Source organism: Manduca sexta, chromosome 17 (assembly GCF_014839805.1).
Source record: "Manduca sexta isolate Smith_Timp_Sample1 chromosome 17, JHU_Msex_v1.0, whole genome shotgun sequence".
Taxonomy (NCBI): Eukaryota; Metazoa; Arthropoda; class Insecta; order Lepidoptera; family Sphingidae; genus Manduca; species Manduca sexta.
In genome coordinates, this window is record NC_051131.1 from 13,072,003 (window position 1) to 13,094,607 (window position 22,605).

Genomic DNA, 22,605 nt, shown 5'->3' on the forward strand with positions numbered 1-22,605 from the left:
CATGTTGGAACTGGATATACACAGGCTGATCCCGGAACGCGACACACGTACGAGGGCTACTATGACGGGTTTTAACACCTTGTGTACGGCGGTCGCTATCCGGTCGGATATAAAATATATCCAATAACCATCAGCAGTATAATATGGCATCTGACATCCAACGCTAAGGACACGTTGCAAAATAAAGGCGTGTTAAAAGCGTTTTTATATCAAGTGAATTTCCATCGGAAAGCACTTTCTGCAATTCAAGATTTAACCAACCCGAAGACTTACGTTCCCCCATAACTAAATTACCTTTTAAGAGCATATAGATCCGGCATCCCTTAATCTATATTCGTTATATTTCGTTCATCCCTGGGGTGTACAATAATTGCTATAATTCAACCTTAATGCGTGTTTAGCCTTGTCTAAATTGTTTTCGGAAGCCGCTTTGATGGTTTTGAGATTTTGTCTCGTTGGGATTCTTTATAAAGTTAGATTGTTTGCCGTAAGTGGAGTTTTATTATGTTTCAAAATTGTCTTTGAGCGGCAAAAATGTGCAACATCAGGTACTTACAAAACGATCGATATTTCAGACATGAGATAAAAAAAGGTAAATTAAATCGTAAAGATATTAAAAATGACAAATTAATCATTTTAATATTTATTTTTATTTATTAAGTTTTTTTATACGGTTTCGCGATTATTTGATGGGTGGCTTTTACTTGATGATTAAAATGTCTATTAAGAAAATATATTTTTAGTTCATGCAATCCATTGACAATCCTCAATTTTGACCCCAGGCTAAGATAATTATAAGTTTAAAGCGTGGTTATAACTGTAACATTTTTTTTTTAATTATTCAGCTTTGAAACTAAATATTATAATGTTTTGCCTCGGTCGGGATTCAATCATTGTGTTGATTCTACAAAAACCTCACACCAACACTCGACGATTCCTAACATTAAATATTGTAAGAGAAGAAAAAGTATTATCATAAGAGAAAAACAAAATGTGAAGTTGCAAGCAAGATTTGATACGGGCCACGGGTCCCTTCAGTGCAAAGTTTTGATTTCAAGTTATGGATATGTTTTCGTTTCCTCAAAACTTACAAACAAATGTAAGAAAAAAACCTAAAGAAATGTGTATAAGTAATATTAAGTAAATAATGTTTTTATGGATTCCAAAAAGACATCCGAATTTTACTGAATAATTGAATGTACCGTTTTTATTTAAATGTAAAATATTATCCATTAATAAACTTTTAGAATAAATATTATAAAACTATTTGTTTTGTTAAAACTTAAAAATACATTATTTGAAGTTCAATTAAGATAGCATTTATCTAAATAAAAAATTAACAGCGCCACCTACCTTATCTCCATCGAACTTCTCAGTCGGCTCATCGTAGATACGAACTTCGCGTTTCTCCCGTGAGCCCCGGCGAGCGAGCAGCGGTGTTTGCGGAGGCGACGCTAGCGCCACGCTGTTCCGAGCGCTGCCTGGCGGAGATTTTATGAACTCAATCTTCCCACCCTCAACACAAATGTTCGGCGTCAAAGGGTACATTGGAGACATCGCCACATTCGTATTAGCTAGATGATTGTAATGGTTTTCTTCTAGTGGCAAAGATTTGGGCTTGTTTTTCTTACGATAGGACGTATCGTAAAGCACTTGTGTTTTTTCTTCGGGGTGGATTTGCCGGGGTTTCCCAGGGGGACGGTCGGGCGGTTCCGGGGAAGCGTTCCCGTCTGTTCCTGGGCTCTCGTCTCGTTCATTGTTTGATATTCTGGAACAAAATTATTTAAATTAAATAAGAGTCCGTTATTATGGTACACCTTCCCTATAAATAAAATTATATTTATTGAAAAATAAATCATAATACCAAATTCATCTGATATTTTTTTTATGAAAATAATAAATATTTTACGAAATACATCAACTATAAATAATATTTAAGCATTTAATATTAATTACAAGATTTTAAAATTGTAAGGTAAGCAATCCAATAATTGACACAAGTATGTAAATGAAGCAATTCTCTCATAATAATATGAAAGTAGTCTTGGATAACTCCACATTAGTTCGCTAGATGGCGCTGTACAGAAACAAACTCTCTTATTTTAAGAAAAGAATATTTTTACCAAAAACTATTCAATATTTTAAAATAACACCTTAACAGTAAATTCATGAAACAATATTCGATGATTCTATGATTTTATTTTATATGTAATTATTATAATTTTTGAGTAATAAGAAAAATATCTACATCGCGCTATCAACATTTTTCTCGTGCTCAGTATATATACTCGACGGATCGCTCTCCTCGTGGAAGTGTATTCTTTAGTGTGATGTTGCAACTGTATCTAGATCACTAGCATTAGTTAGGCGGTCTGACAGGACGTGACGTCACGCGTTCGTTGCCAGGCAACGCTCCTTGTAACGTGCGCCGCGGACGATCGCCCGCGCGGCTGCGACGCACCAGCAGCGCACCTTCCTTGGGCTGCCTTTGAACCTTGCGCGGTTTTAGTTAACTCGTTAGCTTAGCTCCGGTTAATTCTTGAGCACTTCCATACACATGGCGGCGAGAACACTCGATTGCCAGCTTTTTTGCGCAATATAAAACATTAGTTTAACAGTTAACAATTCCCAGTCTTGTGTTATTTTAATGCAGAATATATTATGATTACATATCTTTTTAATATTTGTTATATTAAAAAGTACAAAATATTGGTGTCCTTATTCTCTATAATTTATGTAGTAATGAAACAATACATTTGTTGGCGTGACAATAATATAAATATAAAATTAAAGCAACACCATAGAAGAAACAGAAAAAACAATAAGAATTTAAAACCAGGAACTAAGATAATATGCGATAAAAATATAAAATATTTGTACACAGATATTACAATCGCCCCAAACCAACACGACTTAACACAAAAACTGTTAACTCAAACACAACAATCAGTGTTTGTACAGGCCACTGTTTTCTTATCTTTCACGCCGAGGCCTAAGATTTAACATAACTTTACGACTGACGTCATGAAGGGTTATAAAAATATTAGTCTTCTATACAGTTATAAGTTTTGTATTTTTAATTCATTGACGTGTCAACACAATTACACAAAACAATAGTAACACCAACATTACTTGAACTTTAAAATATTAGATATAAATTTCAAGTTACACAGGCTCCAAATCTTGAAAGGAACATGTAATAATATTAACCTAGCATTACGTAGGTCTATCTATTTAGTCATAGTAGACTCAAAATAATAACTAAAGCTATAAGTATCAGAGGTTTATCAATTATCATAAGTAACGAGAAATTTGACTGACTAGATGGCATAGTTGTAATAAAAGGCGCACCCGCTATGAGAACAACTACCGCGCTCAGGGTCCTGGATTCGAATGGTCGAGCGAAAAATAATTAACTGGGTTTTGTCCTCTTAAATTTACTCAGCCGCGTAGAGGCATAATATTTTCATAGTCATTTCAAGAATTGATGCAATTGGATGAGGCATTAAGTTTCTGTACGGATCCCGTTGTTCAAAATCCAGGCTAAGCCTTTGCCTGGACACCATTGGTAATAGTCCTCTCGGCGTTTCCCATGATCAGATTCAGCTAGCAAATGCGTAAGCAAGTTACTTCGTCATCTCAACGCAACAGGAAGGGGGGAGTAATATAGCTGATAAATGGTAATTTGATTGATACTAATGGACGGAATTAGATAATCAAATTCAAGGTAGCTAAGAGGCGTTTTTGCGTAACAGCGATATAATTTCACATTATCTTAATGGTTAATAGATTGCTGTATCAATTTATGTTAGTTATCATCATGAGAATAGAGGTGACATTAGATTTACGGAAAAGATCGTAGTTTTAAGTAAATCGACGTTGTTTTGTTTACATGATACCACGTGATTCTTAAGTGTAGGTGCTTAAGGATGGAGATCATTTAACATCATACCCACGGATTTTTGATGCTCATTTGTCGGATCAAGCTATAAATGTAAGAATGGATGTGCTAGATTTCGGATATTGTTATATACGTGCATGACAATGTGACCCCACTGTCCTAGGTAAGTCGAGTAGGATCTAATATAATATCACACACACACCATCACGCATTTTAATTCCCGAAGGGGTATGCAGAGGTGCAACCAGGGCACCCACTTTTCGCCAAGTGTGTTCCGTCCCAGAATATGATAGGGAGCGAGCCTATCGCCATATCGGGCACAAATTCCAGACTCCGGGCTGATATTGAGCAGAAAAACCCAATTATCACTTTGCCCGACCCGGGATTCGAACCCAGGACCTCAGAGCGCTGCCGTACCGCGCATGCAGTACAACTACGCCACCGAGGCAGTCATAATAATATCAACCGTCGAGAAATGATTAACCCTCGACAATCGACATAATTATGCCGGCCTGTTGGAACCGCATATATACAGGCAGATCCTGGAACGCGACACACTTACGTGAGCAACAAAGGCGGGTTTTAACAACTTTTGTACGGTGGTCGCTATCCAGGCGGATATAAAATATATCCTATTATAAGCAAACAATCTACCTCCATTGGTTAAACTAGCTGTCCTATCTACAAAATCCTCTGTTTATTCTAAGCCTGTATTACATAAATATTTCCATAAATTCCAATTATTGAGGTCGTTTATTTTAATCATAATATTTATAGAAGTCCGTATTACGCAGAAACAAAGCTATAAATATAGTAGGGGAGCCTCAAAAGGTTATTGGATTATGACCACCCTCCTTTCTCCCTTACTCGCCATTCTGGCGCGATAGGTACCGTTTACTGTGAGTTTTTTAACCAACTTCAAACTTCAGCTTGGCGGGAGGGCAGTATAGTTCTGGGTACATACGTCCAGGTATTAAGTTGAGATTTATAATAAACTAAATCTCCTTTTCAAATGTGCTCTGCAATATCGATGTAGAACTACAACTACATATTTAACAACTACACCCTCACTCATTTTATTCCCGAAGGGATAGACTGAGAGGCAACCGGTCCATCAAGTTTGCATCGTGTGTATTCCGTCTCATGATGTGATAGCCTATCGCCATATCGGGCAAAATTTTATATCCGGGCTGATTGACTAGGAAAACCCAATACTACTGCCCAACCCGGGGATCGACCCCGAGACCTCAGCACTACAGTTGTATCATCATACAACTACGCCATCAAGTCAGTTTAGATATTAAATAATTATAATTTCAGACATCCACCAACGAGGTGGACAGATGACCTCATAAAAGTCGGAGGAGGTCGCTGGATGCGGGTCCAATAGGTCAATCTGGAAATCTTTGAGGGAGGTCCATGTTCAACAGTGGACATCCTGCGGCTGATGATGATGATAAAGCTCTTAAATAATTGACGTGAAAGAAAATTTACGAGACTAACACGCAAAAGAAAAAACAACCAAGTAATGTCTTAACATGTAGCAGATAAAACTAAAGGGAATTTGTACGTTGTCCCCAAACGTGAAGCGTTTATCTTGAGGGATTACGTTTGTTTGGCCCAGTTTCGCGGGGTTTTGAGAGTTCCGGGTGTTGTTGACTAAGTATCGACGAGGCGACAAGCCTGAAACTTGTACTAACGCATTCTTTTGATTCGAAGGCTACTTTTAGCTTTTTATAGTTTTTTAAACGGACAAAAGCGGCGATAGCCTAGTTGGGTGTGAATTAAAACCAAGGACACACATCTCTGCCTTTTCTAAAATGATGTGTGCATTCTTTGTGATTTATCGTTTGCTTTAACGGTGAAGGAAAACATCGTAAGGAAACTTGCTTACCTCAGAAGTTCTCTATAGGATTTTTGAGGGTATGTGAAGTCTGCCAATCCGCACTAGGCCAGCGTGGTGGACTAAGGTCTAATCTCTCTTAGTAGAAGAGATGGACCGTGCCCAACAGTGATACAGTAAGTAAAACTTTTCTTAAATGTTACACAAAGGTACTTAGTTTAGTTTTTCAAATAGTACTAGAAAAATCTATATAAAGTTTTGCCAGAACTAGGCATCGAAGCCAAAACCCTCAGACTGTACCACAATCTATATAATCATATCAAGACGACAACAGTCATCTCCAGCATGGATTTAAAACACAAGTGTTTAAAAATGAATATGGATGAATGTGTAATGAATTCTTAACGTCACTTCGGTGAAGTTTTGCATTTTAACGAAGTCTATTGAGAGCGATCGGTTCGTTATGACTTTAACTATTCCCTCATGGAAAGGAAACTTTCGGAATAGAGCTTTGAGGCTAAAGGCTACGTTTATAACTTTAAAATTCCATAAAACGTTATTAATTAATTTTCTTATTACAGAATCGGAATATTTTTAGAAATGTAAATTTTCCCACAGTGGAGTCATGTTATATTAATAAAAAAAAAACTTACTGCTCAAGTTAATTTTGATCGATATCCGGTTTGCAATCTTAAGAATAAACTAATAAAAATGCGTGAGAGTTAAACGATCAAACTATTTTGATTGATCAATTATCGCCATTGGTCCATATATTTAGGAACATTTATTAAACATTCAAATTAAAAAAAATATATGTAATTATGAAATGTACTCGTATGTAGATATTGTAAGTTTGACTTTTCGGACGACCAACACCTCAGTCACCTTTAACCATGAAGGCTGCAAAATCTTCGAAACTTCGAGGGAAAATCATAATATAAAAAAACCTCGATAAAATCAAAATATATTTTATGCCATTAATTACAATCAACTAGTACCATCGATATATATGTACGTAGAATATACATCAATGGCTAGTACACATTTATTAATAAGGCGGCGGCTAAGAAAGAAAAACGTATTGTTTGGATATTAATTAAATCAGAAAGATGTATCGAAGTATCTACTCCAATTTGTTCTTCCTTTAAACTCGACTCCAGATCCAGAATAATGAATAACAATACGACCTTCGCACGAAGCGCTGAAACTCAGCTAAAGCCTAGGCAGAGTCTTTGACCTAGATGGAAGCCTCTTATTATCGAGCCTCGAAGCTCTTATATTCATAATGAGGTCTTCAATAGCTTATGAATATATTTATAAGTTTGCGGCTTCATTATGGTTCTATCTTAACTGTTTCCATTATAGAGTTAGAGTATAGACTGTTTTATATTGACTGATATTTTTTATCATGGTTAATTTAGCCGTTAAGTTAATTGGAAGAATATTTTTGATTGCTACAAAATTGAGGTGTTTGGTTCGAATTTGGGACAAAATGATTGGCATTTTCTATTTAGTATCAGTCTTAAATCTGGAATTCGTGTGATATGGCGATAAGCTCATTATCTATCACATCATAGGACGGAATACATATAGCGAGAAGAGTGCACAAGTTGCGCTTCTGGCTACCACTACAGAGACGTGTGTGCGTGGGTGTGTGAGCGTGTGTTTTGATGTTCTTTATAACAGTTTGATTCAAGTTATTCATAAGAATTATTATCTCTAAGGATTAATAATAATCATCAGATTATTGGAAAATCAGACCTAAAGCTTAAAACAGCAACAGGGCCTCATTGAACAATAATAATTTTACATCTGTGTCGCGTCGATTCAAATCCGTGTCACATTAAAAATTAACACCGAAAATATGTATGTCAAAAACAATAATTTCATATTTTTCGGTCCATATTTGTTGTTTCCATAAGAAAGCATGAAAAGATTAATGAAGTAGATGAAGTGAAAGTTGTATATCAAGAAGAAATTGGTATACATGGAATATCACGAGAAATGAATAGAGTTAACTCTACTTTTTGTACAGTTCTCAATATTTGAGTACCTCTTAAGCTTAAGGCTGATATGAAGAAAATTATTAAATTGCCATTCCTGTTACAACCCTTAGCTGATACCCTAGAATGTGAGAATATGTCTTTGCAGTTTGCTCGTTTACAACAAAAGGATGTCATTCTTATGAATGACATGTAGAAGGCCTCTTAACTACGGCACGTATACTACAAATATCTCACGCCACGGTTTCAAACTGAATAACATGTAGTAGGCGTCTTTACTACGGCCCGTGTAGTGTCAAATACAAATCTCTTATACCAACGTTTCAAACTCTGAGCGAGCTGATTACGGACACCATTTTAGTGTCCAAAATAATAGCTATCTTCATTCAAAACAGAAAGATAGGACAGTCAAGTATCAACTAACACTTCAAAACTCAACGCAAAGAAAGGACAAACTCGATAGAAGGACACCGTACCCAATCAATTGAATTCCGATCAGCAACTTACACAATAACTTTATTTGCTTTGGTAACGTGACTATTAAAATTTACGACACACAAACTGACAGGTTAATTTATCCCACAAATTAACTGTTTGATATATATTTGATGTTGGTTCTATTTCGCGCTCCATCGAGTCCGCTCAATCTTTTGATGTTGGAATGATAGATTGGCCCGTGTTTTGTTCTGTGACATTGCGCAAGAGTGTATAACTGGTGTTATGTGTTACTTCATCAATGGTAGTCATGTTGAATGACCGCCATGTGATGGTAAAATTGGCACTTTTGAATCAGTTTAATAATAGTGCCGCTTATATTAAAATTAGAGATATTGGAAGACTATGGTCATACTAATTTACTCCTAGCGACATTTGGGGAGTTTAATTGTATAAACATCCATAAAGAAGTTTTAAATATACTAAAATTGTCGCTTACACATAAATACTTTATCAAAATCTCTAAAGTATTTATCATTAACAAGAACTTACTTATTCAACACTAATAAGTCAAAGAAAACCGTGTAATCCCCAAAGAACCGTTTTAAAATTCACAGTTCGCGATCTTATTCAAATGAGTATTGAAGGAATAAGGAATTAAGCCGGAGCTCATCAGCGTTTGTTTCCTCTTGTTATTTCTTTTCTAAATACATGTGAACGGGAAGGAAGAAGTCCTCACCATCCCCAAATGTCACATCTCCATGTAACATGCAAATGAAATTCAGTTTAATTACTAGTATTATAGATATCATATTTGCAAAGCTATGTGATGGAGAGTAGTCGGTAGGTAACGTACTGGCAATATTTTCGTCACTTCGCGCCATTTTGTTTGTTTTTGACATGTCGATGTTTGACAACGAAGTGAGTGGAGTTGACACATTAAAAAAAGATACGAGTGCATAATGATTGAAACGAGGGTACAGTATCAGTTAAATGCATTATTAAGATAATACAGCAATATGGAATATTGTGTGCGAATGATTTGTTTCATTAATGAATTGTAAAATATACTGAAAACTAATTTTTAAAAAAGCTGGTCAGGATAGTAATTTTACGTAATCGTGGGTCAAGGCTGTAAATTCTGCCTTGTTCTTTGAGAGTACAAGCAAGATCTTATATTTTTGTTTTTATAAATAAGTTCTAAATCTAAAATATTTTTCAGCCAGTTTTGCCGTAATAGCAAAATTGAACAAATATTTAATTAAGTAAATAAGACAAGTGAAATCTTTTAAATAAAAAAAAAACTAAAATCCTTCCCAAACTTAAGCAAATGAAGTTTTTAAATTTATTAAAAAAAGAACATAATATCCAACAAACGAATCACAAAACAAAAACACATCCATCTTATACATAAATTATACACTCCCGAAGTGAATAAATCACTCAAGTTCGCAGCGTAAGTGGCGGCTTCACGAATGACAGATAAAGCAGTCAGGAGCGACATCAAAGCCGGGACAAATCGAGCCGCGACACGACTAGGGAGGGAGGAGTAGGGGGAGCTTCCTTCAGCAATTCCAAGCCAATTATTTCAGCATGAAGTAGTTCGGAATGCGCGGACTTTGTTTATTTCGTATGACGTCATTAGTTTAGGGAACGTGTTTATGATTTTTAGAATAGGTATAGGCAAAGGAATTGATAATACAGCCTATATATTTATTTCATTCAGGAATGTATTAGTGACTTAATTGATACGCATTGTATTTTACACCTTTTTGTGTTTACGAAATGATTCTATAAATGACTGATTGCCTTGGTCGCGTAGTTCTACTGCATGTGCGATAACATCACATCATGGGACGAGACATACTTGGCGAAAAGTGGGTGCCTGGTTGCGCCTCTGCATACCTTCGGGAATAAATGCATGTTGTGCGTTTGTTTTTGATTCTGTAAATACGAGTAATTGCATCCAGGAATACCAAGCTCTACTAGTTGCTTATCTAAAACTACGAATTCATAATCTATGATTATTATATTGCCGTGCTAAGCTCAAAAGCGGTATCTAAAAAAAATCAAAATTTAATTTTTGTGTCGTCAGATAGCTTAAAGAAATACCCATCCAATGAACTTACCTAAATAACGGTATCTTGTTTAGAACTTATTAAAAAAAACCTTAAGAGTTTTCTCTATCTCAGTTTTACATACAAAACTATAAAACTGTATTTACAAAACTTAAATTATCTCGAAATAAGGTTTCCCTGTCATAACGCTTTTGCCTTAGCACGGCATACTAACACATAACCAATTGACAACCGTATCCTCTACACAATATTCCACTCCACACTAAACACTTCGCATTATAAAAATAGCAGAAAAATTATCCAGTTCCAACTCGACTAATAACAGTGATTATATCATTACGCCGCGGTCTGGCGGGTGTGAGCAGGGCGACGAACGAGATCATCTCCCGGCTATTCTTAGTACGATGCAAATGAATAGCTTGAGTGGATGTGGTCTTGATTGTTCTAGATTGACGGTTTCGTTTATTTTCAGATTAGTACACACAATATCACGCATTTATCCCCGAAGGGGTATGTAGAGGCGCAACCAGGGCACCCACTATTCGCCAAGTGTGTTCCGCCCCATGATGTGATAGGGGGCGAGCCTATCGCCATATAGGGCACAAACTCCAGACTCCGGGCTGATACTGAGCAGAAAAGCCCGGGATTCGAACCCAGGACCTCAGAGCGCTGTCGTGCCGCGCATGCAGTACAACTACGCCACTAAGGCATTCAGATTAGTAAAACTATATTATAGCCAATTGGATTTTATGTTTGTTGTACCAACAATGCGTTGGTTATTGTAATTATGGCTCCTTTTGTACTTATCGAGCTTGTAACCTTAATCATCTAAGAGTACCTGTTTTTTATAGAGGCACAACAAAGTGAACCCACTCCACCTGATGGTAAGTGGAGTGGGGTCCAATAGTGTCGACTGACGAGAGATGATGACCACAATAGTCGACACAATTATGCCGGCCTGTTGGAACCGGGTATACACAGGCTGATCCCGGAATACGACACACTTACGTGGGCCACTATGGCGGGTTTTAACACCTTGTGTACGGTGGTCGGTATCCGAGCGAATATAAAAAATATATCCTACCACCAGCACCTAATATACGATTTCATAATAACTTGCAGCGTGTAACTTTTAATTAGTTATTACTATATGCAAGAAAATATGTTTTGAATTATAATTATTATCAAGCAATTGTTTTTTCTATTACGATACATATATGATTATAACCTGTTTTGTTTTAATAAATAAATAAATGAAACGTGTTTACGTATTGTTTACCGCAGCCAAACACCGGTACCTGTTGTGTACCAGTAATAGGCTATTGGAAATTATGAGAAGTTTATTGCCCAGGATGGCAGTAAGAGCAGTAATAAACAAGGTAGAAATTGTAACCGTATTATCGTTTGCATCGAGTTACTAATACGAACTTAAACTAAAATTATGTCTATCATTGTATTCTGTTTTAAACAAATAATCTGGCAACCCTGCTCTCTACACAAAGAAAAACAGACTAGCCGCAGTGTGTGAATGCATTAGCATTCCATATTATAAATCAGGATATAACTAAGCGTGATTCACGCGATCTAGGTTAGTCTATTTTAAGTACACCAGGCGTTCGAGACCTGCACAGTGGCTAACAAAGTATTAATATTTGTATTCGGAAATTAATTGGGTTTTTAAGAATCTTTCGCACCTCATTAATATTAGAATCTGGATTTAGAATTATGTTGCGAGCTTCTTTTACTCTAATAGAGGCAATAATAAACAATCCAGCCATAGAGATCGTGTTAATTACAAAACAAATGTGCTGAAAATGTTCTTCCTACCATTTTGCCTACAAAGAAAATTAATAAAACTGATAAAAAAAGATAATCATTTTATAAACAACGAATACATTTTTGCAACGAAATAAATTGTTTTTATAAAATAAAAATAATTAATCACTTTAAAATTAAGAACATTAAAAATAAAAATTATACGATATAAAACAGAGCCATCTACAAATGATACATCGGTACTAAAACATATTTTTTACAGTTTCAACAATCTATCATTCCATCATTATTGTTACATCACAAAAGTACATTACAACATGCTTTTATATGGTTTTTTACAATCATTAATTGTGTTGTCATTGTGGTTGTGACGATGAACGGAAATGAGCCGATCGTGATTAGGCACGGCGGCAATCAAAATTATTTTAGCGGTAAACCGTATCCTATGCAGTGACTAGATGGTTTTGATACGTTCGAAAGAAATCATTACTTTTAATACTTATCGAACTTCTTTTGTTTGGTGATTTACAAGCCAATTCTTTAAATCAGTGTCCAATGCGTCGACAGCCTAGTTGGGAGTGCACTGCCGAGATGAATGTCCGCAGGTTCAAAACGGCACGCACCTTTGACTTTTATAAAGTTATGTGAGTATTCTTTGTGTATTATGGCTTTTTTGGTGAAGAAAGACATTGTGAGGAAACCTGCATATCTGACAAGTTCTCTATAAGAATTTTAAAGGTATGGGAAGTCTGCTAATCCACAGTAAGTCAGCGTGGTGGAATAAGGCTTAATTCCCTCTCCTTAGTAGAGGAGGCTCGTGCCCAGCAGTAGGACAGTATAATATAGTACAGGGCTGGTATTTTTATTATTGTAATTCTTAATCTCTTTCATTTTTCTGCGCTTTAGTTTTCTCAGTCAGACACACACACACATGCTTTTTATCTTTGGAGGGGTAGGCAGAAGCCCAATTGGTGCACCCACTTTTCCGCCGTGTGTATTGGCTCCATGACGTGATAGGGAGCGAAACTATCGCGTAATCAGGCACAAATTCCAGACTCCGGACTGATAGTGAGAAAAACCGAATATCACTTTGCTGGACCCGGGGATCGAACCCGAGACCTCAGCACTGCAGTCCTGCTGTAATACAACTACGCTAACGAGGCAGTTCTCAATCAATTTAAACTTAAAGATTTAAGAAGATATTCTCTTTTCAATGCACATTTAACAAAATTACTTATTGACAATAAGCACATCCATTCTTGAATTACGGTCTAATTACGATTCAAGCCGTGTCGTGCAGAATCTATGCCAACTTGCCAGCGAGTGCCAGTGTGACCTTATTTGCACTAATTTTACAATTCAACCACGTTTATTCGTGACTTGTCTGGGGTTCGGTTCCCGTTTGAGAGCTTTGTACTAATGGACTATAGATGTTTTTAATATATTCCCAGTTTGATCTTGTGGTATTCTTAATTTAATTTATGTAATCGAAATAGTGATCGAAATTGAATAATCGTAATTATTCGATGTATTTTTAATTAGATTTTATATGTACTTTCCTATTTTTTATATTGTATTATAAATACCATCGCATAGGTTTGATGGAAATGTAACCTGGACTATAAACCATGAAGCTTTAGGTTAGATTTTCAGATTCCACAACGAAAACTTGCGCGAGGTGTGCGATTCTAAAAACATCAGTTTCCTGGCATTAAAAATTATATTCATGTGGCGACATTTTATCATGACACGGAAATCAGTTCATCAAAGTACCTATACAATACATCTCCGCCAACATTTAGGGATAAAAATCATAATATTAAGTATCAAATTAAGTCCTAAAAAGATATCACAAACCAAAATTATTTTTCTACCCCACGCACGTCAAACCAAAGATAAAACTAAGCGATAAATGAAGAACGAGATAAAACCTTTCACAGTTTCCAAAAATTCCTTGACACGTTACCAATTACAAGATAAGAGGTGCCAGACAGACTTTCCCCTTGTGAAATTGATGATTACCCGCCAATAAATGGCAGCCGCATAAAGTAAAGATAATGGACATTCCATACACACCTTTATCATTTGGGGATAGGCAGAGACTATTCGGTATTACATGATCTTGATATACCTCTTTCGTCTTTTCTAATAATCTAATATTTCCGCTAAACAAGGGTATTCCTGTCTTAGCACAGTTCATTTGTTTATTGACACGCTTACTCCTTGAGCGGCTTATATACATGTATGTAGCTGAAGAATTTGTTTGAACGCGCTAATCTCAAATATTACTAAATCGATTTTGAAAAAAAATCACTCATAGGAAGCCACATTATTTCTGTGTGCTATATGCTACTTTTTATCCCGTAAAAACATTTCTCGCAGGCAAAAACTAGTAAATAAAAACTTTTCGTGATGTCCTATCCATTCTTCCACCAAGCCTTCCACTTTCTCCATAAAAAATCTCACCAATAAAAGGCTAAATAAAGAAAAAAATACGCAAGTGTCGAATAACTAACGTAAGCAGTAAACTCTGTTGAAGACGGTAAAGAACAGTAGACGTTCGTTTATTCGTAATTGTATACTTTTATTTATCGTCGATACACGATTTTATTTCCTCAGCTTCCCTCACGTTTTAATACGATTTGTTCTGGTAACATAGTTAAGTACAATTTGGTGAAATTGTATGTAAGTATATACGTCCCCCACGTGACCACGAACGCTGCAAAGTCTTCAAAACGTTGGGAGAAAACTAAAACATTAAAACGTTTAATTTTAATGTCTAAGATTCACATAAAGAAACATTGAACTATAGAGGTGTTACCTATGGCTTCACCTGCGTTTAAAAAAATACAAGTTAATCCGGAACATGGTTTATCTTCATACCAAATTCCATTCAAATCCGTTCAGCATTTTCTGTAATTACTTCGAACATCTAGCATCAATACCTTCCGCATATTACCATTAAGTTGGCACTAATATATTCAATTCTGGTCTTTAAGAGCTCTCTCAATTAACCAGTACAGATTGGTTATAAATAGATCAAATTCACTAAAATCACTTGAATCCAGGTCATATCATTGAGCTCACGTAGGAGTATTTAGCACTCACGGCAAAATTGATCACGTGCTTTCGATCAGGTTTATACGCCATAATGATTGTTAATATCAAGAGAATAACAGAAACTATTGATGCCTTTGTTGATCGTAATTCCACTCCTTTAAAACGCCTTTTCAATGACAAAAATTCTAAAGTGCTACCTCTCAGGCATTAAAAGTCTGTAAGATGATTTAGGGTAGGGTCTTTGAATTAAATTTCTAATTTATAGGGTAATTAGCAAAATAACGACTTAGAAAGTTTTAAGTATCAAGATTGTTTTCAGTACATGAAATGAAAAGAAACATAATTTAAAAGAGTAAGTACTTTAAATACAAAACCAATTGTTCACTTTGATCTCAAAAAGAGAGAATATTGAGTAATAAATAAAGGGATATTTGGATAAATATCTCGAAAATATAAAGTATTAAAACTAAAAACGTTACAGAAACACAAGTTTCAAAGAATCTTAAAAGAATACCAATTGTATGCTTTCCCTTGCTTTCTTTTGCTTCAATGTTTTCTCCGATATTACTATCTTGAGTTTCGCATTTCTTTTTTAGAATGTCGAGACTAGCATAACGAGATATTAATAATGGCAAGCGAGTCTATAAATAGTGAGAAGATTACATAGAACTATTAATTGTAAAACTTCATGGCATTACCCTGCACTCATTAGCTGAGACCTTACATACTGTCTCATAAAGCTCTGCACACATTATTGTCATTTGCTAGTGGAAGGATATATCTTGTATCCGCCCGAATAGCGACAATTATACACAAGGTGTTATAACCCGCCATAGTTGCCCACGTAAGTGTGTCGCGTTCTGGGATCAGTCTGTGTATATTTGGTTCAAACAGGCCGACATAATTGTATCGACTGGCGAGGGTTGATGTCGATAGATAGATTCCACTCCGCTTACCATCAGGTGCAGTGGGGTTAAGAGCTCTGGCCGTATTAAATATAAAAACTGCATTATTAGTAGGTTACGTCTTAGAACTATCGGCAGTTCGGTAATATTAGTTTTTTAACAAAACTCATTTCCCATTGCACGTGTAACTGACTCAATTGAAACGATTACCTACTACGAAAATATCTTCTGATACATTCTTTATTTTAACATCTACTTCACAAACATTAAACAGCAATCAAGTATCAAGACTTAGATCCATTACACACGACGCTTTAAACGAGTTTACGCGCTTCAAACGTAAACAGAACGTGCAGTAAACGCATGCTTTCGGGAACTGCGTACTTTTGTCTTTTACATACAAATGTCCTTGTTAAGGACGAATCGCTAGTGTGTTACGCACACTTCATTAACACTCAGTACTGGCAGTTATACAGATGTATACAGTATTTATCCATTTTAATACGATACAGATTTTTGCAACTCGAGAAAAAATTATACGTATTATTGTCAATTTAGACGTATTTTTGGGCTTCGTACTAGAATATAGTTGAAGAAAACGGATATACAAATAATACGTTAGCATGCCGGTCACATACTTTATAAAGAAATATACTTTTACAATGTAAAGACAAAACGTTGCTGGAACTGAAACCTGTACAGATTTTGTAAATTTTTTAATGTTAAAATTGCAGATAATCCTTATAGACAAACGTACTGTTAACACTTAAAAAAATCTTTAGTCTTCACACACAAAAGACAGAAAAGTTGTAAAGGTCTATCAGATCCAGAAATTAAAGACTCAGAACTCATATGCCCAATGATATTTATAGTCTAAATTAGGTTGTAACAAAAGTTGTTGTTGTCAAAGCACATAATTAACATAATGTGTATAATAGTGCGCATAAAAACGCGCATCTTTACCTCGTTCAAAACGCCGTGTGTAAACGCTATTATAGTAATGTACGAGTACTCGGGAATAATTGCGGCACGTAAGTTCATTGCACTCGATGGAAGTATTTTTAACTTTCAGATAAAAATACAAATGGAACTATACAATTACATAAACGATCCTCTTTGAATATGATTGATGATTTACGATAAGAATGAATCATTGTGGCATTCGAATAATCGGGTTAATTGCATTCGTTAAGGTTTTGTGAGACAATGGAATTGTTAGTGATGGTTAGATATTGAAAATGTTGCCAGTGATTAATTTAGTCTTTAAATTATTCTACGTAGGCCATATTGCAGAAGTTATGCGTAAAGAGTTTTTCTTGGATAATAAAAATATTCTTTGGCACAGCATATTATGCTGAATTTACTATTATGATCATTATCAGTCCTATATTAGTCCACTGATGGACATACACCTTTGCCTAATTTTTTATCCGTTAAATCTCTGCAGAAACCCTTTCAAATCATTGTCAAAATTACAACCAAAACGTCAATCCCGATTCTCTCTTTGAAGGCATCAGATAAGACATCAAAATCGACATTTTCTCACGAGCTCAAAAAGGCGGGAAATAACAAAAGTATGCGATGGTAGCGATACGAATCGTGACCTAGGAGCTCGCCGCTCCACCTTCCTTATACGGATTGACTCCGATCAAGCATCCACAGAACCGAAAAATACAATTTTATAATGTTTCGCGACGATGATACATGACAGTTATTTTTTTTAAGTTTATGTCATATAAATTCCAACACAGAGGATGTAATTGAAATCCAATGAAAAATAAATAAGTTATAAGCCTTTAAAATTCATTAGCAGGATTAAGTGACAAGAAAATATAAGCACGTGACGTCATCGGAAATTACGATCAGTGCGAGGGACAGAGATGGAGCGATATTCCCACTCCAGAACATAGCAATATTTGAAAAGTGAATTATTTCCTGATTTTTCAGTCAATTTTAATGATACGTTCACAGGTTTTTTTTTCGTATTATTTTCTATTACATATAAAATAATGCACAAAATGAAAGGTAAAAATGTTGGCAATTTCCTATCACACCTTAGACTCAAAAATCGTGAACTACTTCATTCGAATAGTATAGACCTGCTATATTTCTCTTCGAGCTTCCCATTTGTAATTTAGCATGATACACATAATAAAAATAAATCTGTGAATAAACCTAATTTTGATTCAAAAATAATAATTATGCGTTTTTTTATTGTGACTCGGCAATGTGGCTTCACTGCATCTGATGTTAAGCGAAGTGAAGCACAAATTTTATTCATTTATTCATTGAATGCAATTATAATTTATATAAACATAGCATTCGTATAACCGATTTAAAACAAACAATACCTAAGTTCACAAGATTACTGTTACATCCTCCAGTCTATTTTAAAAGGGCTTAGATGACCTAAGTAACTGTTCACTGAATGTTAACTAACGCGTCAAAGAAGCACATTGAAATGAGATATTTGTATAGACGGAAGACTCGACACTAGGACTATAACCGTAACATCACACTTTGTTCTTGAAGGGGCCGTGTATACTAATTTTGTAACGGTATTATTATATCTATTTATCGATTTATTTCACATATACAATTCTAACATACAGCCACAAAATTTAACTAATAAAAAATTTGAAATCGCCTTTAGACTTTTGTGTCCGTATCAAATATAGGTTTCTTTCCCTAAATTAAATTTCACAGAGTTGACTTTTTGTAGATAAAAAAACAAAATATTTAAATTAAGTTTAGGTGTAGAAGTATTTTAAGATTTTTAATATGTTAGCTACTTTCGTGGCTGAGTTTATTTTAGAGTTACAGTGATGTGAAATAAAAGGGTAGTTTTATGCATTCAATTTGCTACGTCGAAAGGATTACAAACTGTAAATAATATTTTACTATGTGCTTACTCATTTGTGTACTGAAATAAAAGTCAATTAATTCATCGCCTCTCCGAAAGAAATGGCGGGAGCAGCTAGTAAAGAAATGCAAATGAAAATTATTTCATTAATATGTTAATACTTGCGCAATAAATTTCGATTGCAATTACGATATGTCGATTAATTCGAATCGAAACGTTTAAAAAGCTATTATTCATACGTGTTATTAGTTGCCCATAGCATAACAATAACTTTATTGTGCATTAATACGATATAAGGTCATTGGTTACATTAACTAGAGTAATGCTTTATTTAAATAATACACACTGTTTTAAACATAAGGTAGCGGAACCATTGATGGTCTACTTAGTAATTAAAATTTTCGCAAAATCGTTTCATAAAAAATATTAAGAAAATATCACCATATATTACAAAAATTATTAATAAAATAACTAAAAATAATCGGATGTATTTTCATTATACGACAAAAAAAAACTAAAACATGAGGGCCTTGTTAGGAACTGCACTATCTTCGGTCACACTATTGGTGCTACTAATTTGGCACACACCTATATCCTGGGTTCAAATACAGACTACTTTTATCCCGCATAAGCATATATTGGTACTTTTATCCCGGGAAAGCTCTAACATGCGAATGAAGATTCGATCACCGAGTACTATATAAAGACTAGTAAAATTGAAAAAAATGTGATTAATAAACGCAAATAAAACCACGCGAAGTCGACTAGTATGTTAACGTACTTAAAACCAATCACGATTTACGATATAAGTTATTTGAAAATGATTAATTGAAGTGTGGTACCAGCAATGGGTATTTAATGAACTCATGTCCTCGTAGACAAAGTTACTTTAATTAGAGTGTATGGGAATACCTTAGAATGTCAATACGTGATGGAATTTTCTCATTTGAAAATGAATCTTGTTCGTGTTACTTTAAGTTGTTTTTTGTTAGTCGCCCTTTGGTTATTATAGAGGTATATTTTTATATATGGGAATTTTTATTACTATTTCTGTACATAGCATAAAACTAATTACACCTTTTTATTTAAAAAAGTTTACTTTTTCAAGTTATTTTGTAATGAAGTCTAATATGGCCATCTATTTTGCAAGATTATCTTTTAAAGAACAAAACAAAAACTATGAAAATTTACTCATTATAATATATGCCAATAATAATGTTAATATTCCAACCAGGTTCCTTACTTATCTTCTTACAACGGATTTCAATCATAGCCTCTAACTTTTAATGAATGTAAAAAAAACAATCAAAAAAGTGTAAGCATGTCAAACTTTAATTGGATCGTAAATTTTTGTTGTAGATACCTAGCAGAATCAGTAATTAGCTATTTTAATTTGAATTTCAAGTTTTATCAACATGACCTCTCAGAGACAATCCCCAATAGGCACAAATCCCTTCTATAATCTATGGCCGAACTAACAGTCAGGCAGTCTGACTTGAGAATTGCGTAAACTGTTTCGCATTCAATGTACCTTATGTTTATACACAGGTGTTAGCGAATGATACTGCGCAGGAGTGGTTACAGTAACACGTGGCCGTACGGAAAAATGTTTTACATTCTTAATTACCAACAATTCGAATCGAAAGCAGATTACGCAGATTCGTATCGAATGTAGGAAGTGTCTAGTTTATGCGAGTGTAAAGCGACGCGCAGACGCTAATGTGTTGCCTGTATCACGTCACATGGCGAGAATGAGGTGACAATATTTTTGCAATCATACATTTACTATGAAATTAATTATTTCAACTATAATATTTCTATACAGTTTAATTGGTAAAAATATATACTCTTACCTCTACTTACGACCTAACTTCGATGCGAATATACCGTAAAACACGTACAAAACGCAGCAAATTGTCTAGTAGAAAACTGAATTCAATAGCTAGAAAACAGTTCATACCAGTCAATCAAGATACATTAACTACGAGTATTTATAGCCCACTCTCCCTAGTCCTTAGTCACTCCTCACAAATAGCAGTGCATTGTCGACTTACTTTGTTTCATGTATGTTAAACGACTTGTTTATCTGCACCGGTTTGTTTACAAGTTGTAAGTCTTCTTATTAGTTTATTAGGAAGTAAGTTTTGCTTGTGCGTGTGTTTCACTGTTAGGATATATTTTATATCCGCCCGAATAGCACCGTACACAAGGTATTAAAATACGCCATAGTGGCTAAAGTATGTGTCTCGCGTTCCAAGATCTGTGTATGTCCCGTTCTATCAGGCCGGCATAATTGTGTCGACTGTCGAGGGGTAATCATCTCTCCTCAGTCGACATTCTATTGGACCCCTATTGATAAGGTGTAGAGGGGTCACGTTGTCGTGTATTTATAAATAAAACGCGGAAATAGAAGTTCCAATGTGAGTATTTCTGGTGTGTAAAATAGACTGTACTTTATTGCAGAGCTTTAAGAGTAATTTTTCCTTGTTTTTTCCGAATTATCGAGTTCCAAATGAAAGTGAGAATTGAATCAACTTATTGCATGCAACTATATTAATCAAACGCATTAAGTATGTGCCGTAAACCAAATTAAATTTAAATTCATGTAGTTTCTGCAAGTACTTCCACATTCACATAATTTATTATGAAAATTTGTATTGATAAAACATTATTGATATTAAACAATGTTAACTATAAAATAAATTTCTTATACAGTTAAGATTCCTACGCATTTGAATATAAACCAGAACAGTATACATTTTCATAATAATTTAATACTCAAAACGGGCGGATTTGAGATGTGCGTAATGAATCCAGGTTAAGCTTCAGTCTATCATCTACATTCTACCTAATATGCATAACAGGCGACGTCTACGCTTTGCATTAATCGAGAGAGCGGTTCTCAAACGTTATTTAGGACCAATATGGCGGCCTTTGGTATAAGGGTGAAAAATTTTAAGAATTTAGAGTTCATAATGCCTTGACAAAACTATATGGAGGCTCGTCCGCTGTGTCTCAGAATTTAGAGTTCACAATGCCGTGATAAAACTATATGTATATCGTTTACTGTAGCGGACTCAGGAACAAGGAGGTGAGAGCTAGGGTTACATATAATAGTAACTGTAATCTACTACAATATTCCATACCGATACAACATTTATACGGATTTTAAAAAAATTGTATGATCGTAAAATTGGATAGATATTGTAACTTTGACTTCTCGGATGACCAACACCTCAGTCCGCCCCGTGACCACGAAAGCTGCAATGCCTTCAAAACGTCGGAGGAAAATTTTAATTTTAAAAAACCGCGATAAAATCCGTAAAAAAAATCTATTTCAATGTCTAACATTCGCGTAAACATCAAAAATCATTGTACAAGATTCTGGTACAAAATCCAGTCAATGCAATGGTTTGCAAGCTGAATATCAATTTGATTAACTAGTTTTCTATTGACGCCTTCACTTACTTGATTGTACCACCTCTGACATCGATAAGCTGCGTGGTCTTTGATTATTAACTCCCCTTTTAAAATATACCTAAATAAATTCTAATAAGAAACTTTCGCGCTGCCTTTAGAGAGGCATCACTGATCACTTTGAAAACCAGAGGCTTTATTAAAATATTTTAACATTCCGAGATTTACCGCATTACTTTGTAAATCATATCATTATTATAATCAAGTTGTTTCGCTTTAGCAGATATTTTTCAAGTCTAATATGAATACGAAAGTAAGCCTCTA

At 34.9% G+C, this 22,605-nt stretch overlaps 1 protein-coding gene across 4 annotated transcripts in view; it reads right to left on the minus strand.

Annotated features, from left to right (window-relative positions):
- Positions 1-22,605, minus strand: part of LOC115450491 — a 475,244-nt gene that overhangs the window by 274,630 nt on the left and 178,009 nt on the right. For all 4 annotated transcript variants that reach the window (XM_037439712.1, XM_037439711.1, XM_037439714.1 and 1 more), the window contains exon 2: positions 1,354-1,768. In XM_037439712.1, the coding sequence (XP_037295609.1) occupies positions 1,354-1,768 (415 nt within the window). The remainder of the gene's footprint in view (positions 1-1,353; positions 1,769-22,605) is intronic.